Here is a 6,497-nt window from a genome sequence, read left to right as displayed (position 1 = left end):
TTTTGATCTATTCTATCAAAATTTTGAATATATGCATGTGCTTCATTTGATGATATGCATGCCGATATAAAAACCCTATGGTCCCCGAGACAAAAACAAGACCTGAAAAAACAGTAAAAAAATGGTAATTGGTAATTATTGGTTTGGACCCCACTGAGGCTGTGAACCCTCTTTCCAAGGTGGATTTTTTCACCAATAGCTATAAGCTGTAGCCCAAAACCAACCAATAGGTTGAGGATAAGGTGCCACATAGGATAAACAAGACCAAGAAAACTTGAAAACGGAAGAGATAATATCCATTTATCGTTACACTACCTACAGAATGCTGAGCACTAGTACCATGCATATATATACAAAAAATTATAATGAAAAATAAGAGAGACACATAACAAAAGAAGTGAAGATGGGTTGCAACGCTTTATTAGTCTTAAGAAGCCCAAAGAAAGAAGAACAACAAGTCCCAATTGCTACTACCACTCACTTGTCCGAGGGCAAAGATAGTAATTTGAAGAGTGAAGATGTTGATATAATGGAAGATTTGGAGAGAATTTTGGGCATTAATGAAGAAGCTGAAGAAGTTCATAATAAGTTGACTAATTATAAGGGTAATTATGTTAGTCAACTTAACTGGGAATTCATGGAATGGAATAAGTTTCCCAATAATATTGGAGATCAAGAAGTAGCTGAAGATGATGATGAAGAAGAAGAAGTGTTATTATCAGAGCAGAAGAATATGTCATTATTAATTGACAAGGATTATTATGAAAAAAATTACAAGTGCTTTTTTGAAGAAGATGATGATGAAGAAGAAGAATATTTAGAAGAAGAGAATAATGATGATCAAGAAAGACACTATAGAAGTGGTGATAATAATCTAAATACCATTAAGAAAGAGGAAGTTGGGTTTTCATGGGATGATCATGATTATTATAATAAGAATAATAATAAGGGTTCGCTGAATCTGAGTTTGAATTATCAAGAGGTTTTGGAAGCTTGGTCAGATCGTGGCTCTCTCTGGGCTGATGAGTACTCTCTTTCAATGGCATCATCAAATGGCTCTAATAACTACGTTAGTATTCATTAATTAAAGCTCGTGTCTTTTCTTAATACTTTCTTATATCATGCATGCATGCATAAATATTTAGATTATTATTAGTCATTAATTAGTTTAATATGCATATTTTCATCGTATAAATATATTAGTCATGAGTAAAACTTGTGTGTGTGTATATATGTATATATGTGTGTGTAAATGGATTATTAGATGGGAGAAGTACCAGTTTTAATGGAAGAAGAAAAAAGAAGAAGGGAAGCTAGTGTTCTTAGGTACAAGGAGAAGCGCCAGACTAGACTCTTCTCCAAAAAGATAAGATATCAAGTTCGCAAACTCAATGCAGATAAAAGACCAAGGCTCAAGGTAATTAATTTTCTTTTTTCTCTTCTTCAATTCTTTTATTTGATAAAATATATATTTAAAATTATTTTAACTATATTATAATTGCATTTGCATGCAGGGTCGTTTTGTGAAAAGAGTTTAATTAAAGTGAATTGTGCTGATACAAGGGTATGAATGAAATATCTATTTAGTATCCAAAAATATCTCACTCCACCAGTATATGGACTTTTTCTCTTACATAATCAAAATATCTTTTTAGTTACATATGTATATAGATATTTATATATGTAGCTAGTTGTGGAATTATGTTTTCAGTCGCTTTATTAAATTTGTTTATTTGTTCAGGGCACTATATGATTTTTCCCTCGAAAGGTCCATATCTTGAATTATTTCTGTTGTTCACAATCTATATATAATAATTTTAGGGCACATAACCTTTATACGTATGCACTTACACATGTAATATTTAATCTAGTGGTTAACTTTTAAGGATAATTATAAATCCCACGGTTATTTAATTTCTTAAGTGGTCCTTCCTTGTCATATGTATCTATCTATATATTGATATTGTTTATGTAAATATATATGTATTTTTTGGTTTATTATGGGCCTCTTTATAGTGTAGTGTAATTATGTGTACTCAGCTGAAAGTGGTAGAAGTTTGTATCAGGACTCAGGAGGAGGCTGTCCATAATGTGATGGGGTGAGAAGTGGTCCACAGCCCTCTCCATCTTAGTCAACCAATATTCTTCCTCATTATATATATTTATAAAATAAAACCACATCCAATGAATAAAGATATAGATACACATATTGTCTTAGGGGCTATTTGTTTACACTTAATGATACATCTGATCTGATTGGACCAGATTTAGACCCATTAAGAGTATTTGTTTTTTATTTTTACAAATCACTTATTGGCACTTAAAGCATCTGACCGAATAAGATGTATAAGTATAACTTAATAAAATTCAGACATCTATCTATTTTATTTCTCTAATATTTATAATTGTCTTATCACTTTCTCTTCTCTCTTTTACAACATCACCATCACGTCACTCTTGATTTCTAATATATATATATATATATATATATATATATAAATATATATAAAATGAATAAAATTGTAATTTGCCTCCTATCATAATATATATTTTAGAGGTATTTATAGTAAATTTTGACATGACTGATAATATGATGTATAATAATATAATAATATTATTTGTTTTTTCAAAAGTAATTAGTTTTTACCTTATTTTTCTTATAATAATAATAATAATAATAATAATAATAATAATAATAATGTAGTGTCTCTGAAACTAAAAAAAATTAATAATGTTTATTATAAGAGATATGATATTAATAATGTCAAATAGTTAATATTTTAAAATTTTAAAATTAATAATTAATTGAATATTAAATATTTTCTGTTTTAAAAATAAAATGCAATTTAATAAATTAGTTAATATCATAAAATTAAAAATACTAAAAAATTAAGAAAATTACTCCATACATCAATTTATTTATTTATTTTTTAAATTTACAGTTTGGGTTGGTTTGATAGTTTCTCCAGTAGTTTCTATGTAGATTTTGATTGCGATTTAAGTTGCTTCATTAGTTTGTATAAGAGTTTTTATGTAGAATTTTGTAAAAATATATATATAAAAAAATATTTTGAAGTGTCTATATATAAAAAGCCCCAAAAATTAATACATTCAGATGTGTAAAAAACAAACAGTCTAAATATTTCAATATTCAGATTTAGAGTTAGAATCTTATTATTCAGATATGCATTCAGATTCAGAAGTCTGGATCTTAAAAAAATCAAATGTACCCTTAGTCCAAATTGCAGGTGATTAACATAATTTTTTTTTTCAATTTTAAGTATTCTTATTAGTCACCAAAAATGGTGTCAAATAATATTTTGAGATGAAGTCTTAAGTAGTTAGCGAGTTTTTAATTATTAAATTAAAATAAGTGAAATATGTTATGATATTAATAACAGCATATGCCATGTCTCAGTAAAAAATAAATTAATAAATAGGATGCGATGTAAAGTTCTCTTGCACCACACTACTAATACCTCTTAGGACAATAAATATGGAGTATTTTAATTTAAATTAAAAAGATGTGAAATTCGCTACTAAATGTATTAACAACAATTTGGCATGCCGAGTATTGCTATGTCATATAATATGATTAATATATTATTTATTAAATTAAAATATATGAAATCTAAATATAATAATAATAGTATGTCATTTTTTTGTAATACTTGATAGTTTAAGTATTCTTTAACATCTCTTTGACATGCTCACAGTTCTTTAAATATTTATGTTTGTTTGTTTTAAATGTACTTGCTATAAATTTATATGGAGAATTTCTGAATAAGTCACTTCCAAGAAAAAGTAATTATTAGTGTAATTTAATATTAAATTTTATATATGATATAACAAATTAATATGGGATGTAGTACTAGTGAGATATATGCTAAGAAGTAAGAACTAAGAAATATAGGGTTTTGATCAAAATTAATTAACAATAAAGAAAATAGTATATATATAATTTTTTATATGGTATTAAATTTGCACACATTATTAATAACAGCTTTAATCAAGATTATATATTATGAAATGAAATTTTCAATATATGGAAAAAAAAAAACATAGCAACAAATAATTTATTATGTAATCATTAGACAAGATAAGTTTTTTTTTTTTTTTTTTTTTTTTTTTTTTTGAAGGAACAACAGTTCATTAAAGACAAGATATTAGAAATAATCTAAATTAAATTAAAGAAATAGCAACAATCTATACAGCCAAAAAAAAAAAGAAAAGCTAATGACAAAAATCAAAAGAAATTTTACACAATATACTAATTTTTGTTCAAATCTAACTTTTATACTGTAATGTGGTATAATTTACATTTATACCAATTTATCTATTAAAATTTACAAAAATACTATGTGATTTCATATAAGTCAAATTCCACTTTTTTTCTTACACTCTCTCCTTTCAAATCACCTTCTTCTTTTTGTTATTCTCTGCACTAAGCAGACTGAATTTCTCATTTTGCTACTCCTTACTGCTTTAACGTAGCTCCATAAATAACACACTATTTTGCTATGTGTGCTTCAACACATGTCACACTGTATATATGTCGTGTAGTATAGCACATATGACATCCTACTTTTTTTTCTTTCTATTATTCTATTATATATATAGGGACCGGATTTCGTCCCGTTACTGTACGGACACGGATTTCAATCCAATCCGTGTTTTGCACATATGGGCCCAAAATCGGCTGCCTATATATATATATGATATGTATTATTTTTTTTTATAGTTATTTTAGAAAATGGTATACCGATACATTCCTATCTCTTTCGATATTCGGAAAAAAAAATTAATTCATTTTTTTACAGTTGTGTATATTATAATTCAAATTAACAGTCTTTTGTACACGTAAATTTTTATACGTATGCGTAATAAATTGTTTGAGTAGTGTTTTTTATATTTAATTTTATTAAAAGAATAATATGATAATAAAATATTATTTTTAGTGTAATTTTTGGTGTTGTGGTTGGAATGAAAAGAATTTTTGACACTAAATTTAATAATAGTGTGACATTAAATTTAGTGTATAGGTTGGAGATGCTCTCATGTGATCCCTCAATACTTTATTTTTTTTTAATAAACAAACAAAACAAAAAATTCTTAGTTTCTCTCAATTTTGTCTCTTTCTCCTATTTTTTCTATATATATATATTTTTTAAATCATGTTATCTTCTTCTTCTTCTTCTTCTTCTTCTTCTTCTTCTTCTTCTTCTTCTTCTTCTTCTTCTTCTTCTTCTTCTTCTTCTGCTATTTCTTTATTATTATTATTATTATTTACTCTCTCTCTCTCTCTCTCTCTCTCTCTCTCTCTTTGAGATAAAACCGTTTATAGATAAATTAAACTAGACCTCACAGTCGTTACAAATAATGTTCGATGGAATGGTTGACAGGTCAACCATGCAAGTAATCTTGTTGGCGTAAGCCCACTTAACCACATTATGAGCTACAAAGTTACAAGATTTGGAAATGAATGAAAAATTACAACTAAAAATAAACTAGAGAGCTTATTACAATGCTGAACATAGTTATAACAATACCCCAATTAGAACAAGTCATAATCTGCCTTCTCCATGGCCAACTGATAAGCCGAAGCTTCGCCAATTAGAGGATCAGTGAAGTTTAGCATGTTAGTGGCCACCCACAAAATAGAACCCGTGTGATCCCTAGCCAAGGCCACTCCGCACATAGAACAACAACCAACTTTCACATCACAATTGATTTTAATCCACTCTTCCAGAGGAGGGGTCCAACCATGAGGAATAGCATCATCAGGCAAGGAAAACAAACCAGACCCGTAATCTGTGTAACCGAAAGTGATAGAGTCAACACAATGGTTAATGTTACTCAGAGAATTGTTGTGTACCTTATTGTTACGAGCCTTCCAGATCGTGTCCACCACAATGGAAGCATAGAGAAATAATTTGTCCACTTCAACCCCTCTAGACTTCAGACTCCAAAGAAATTTGACCCAGTCCCATAATCTCGCACCAGAGTCAACAACCAGCATGATCCCCTAAGGGGAGGAACACCACATGTGGGACGCAAAGTTACAGTAAAGAAAAAGGTGCTCCATTGATTCCTCTCCCTCCCCACAAAGAGGGCAAGAGACATCTTCAATATACATTCTTTTGGCAAGGAGAGCATGGACATGGAGGGCATTAGAAAGAATTCTCCACCAAAGAACTTTATGGCACTCCAACACTTTAGATTTCCAAAAGTCTGTTCCACAAGGCTGGAGAAATAGTGCACTGAGGCGCGCAGTCCAAGGCTTGAACCAGGTAGGCAGACTTAGTTGAGAATAAGCCATTCAAATTCTTGGTCCAGACCCATATATCCCTACCATTGCCACAAGGTTTACCTCCTTTTAAAACGTTGCTAATTGTTTCTTGCTCAAATAGAAGATGAAGTTTAGGGATATCCCAATCTCCATTGTCCAAGAGAAGGTATGCAACCTTATCCAGCTCCATATGTTGGGGAATAATAGG

At 29.2% G+C, this 6,497-nt stretch overlaps 1 protein-coding gene across 1 annotated transcript; it reads left to right on the top strand.

Moving 5' to 3' along the window:
• The first annotated feature begins 314 nt into the window (after positions 1-314).
• LOC115720712 (protein CHLOROPLAST IMPORT APPARATUS 2) lies at positions 315-1,748 on the top strand. Its single transcript, XM_030649879.2, has 3 exons — positions 315-1,069; positions 1,265-1,417; positions 1,515-1,748. Exons 1-3 carry the CDS (start codon positions 404-406, stop codon positions 1,536-1,538), a joined length of 843 nt encoding a protein of 280 aa, XP_030505739.1. The 5' UTR covers positions 315-403; the 3' UTR covers positions 1,539-1,748.
• Positions 1,749-6,497: the final 4,749 nt, after the last annotated feature.

Source organism: Cannabis sativa, chromosome 2, assembly GCF_029168945.1.
Source record: "Cannabis sativa cultivar Pink pepper isolate KNU-18-1 chromosome 2, ASM2916894v1, whole genome shotgun sequence".
Lineage (NCBI taxonomy): Eukaryota > Viridiplantae > Streptophyta > Magnoliopsida > Rosales > Cannabaceae > Cannabis > Cannabis sativa.
This window is presented reverse-complemented; position numbering and strand designations above follow the sequence as displayed.

Bases quoted from the DNA above. Each gene is read 5' to 3' on its own strand.
- LOC115720712 (XM_030649879.2), top strand. From the start codon at position 404: ATGGGTTGCAACGCTTTATTAGTCTTAAGAAGCCCAAAGAAAGAAGAA. The intron at 1,070-1,264 runs GTTAGTATTCAT...ATGGATTATTAG, and splicing joins CAAATGGCTCTAATAACTAC to ATGGGAGAAGTACCAGTTTT. The intron at 1,418-1,514 runs GTAATTAATTTT...ATTTGCATGCAG, and splicing joins ATAAAAGACCAAGGCTCAAG to GGTCGTTTTGTGAAAAGAGT.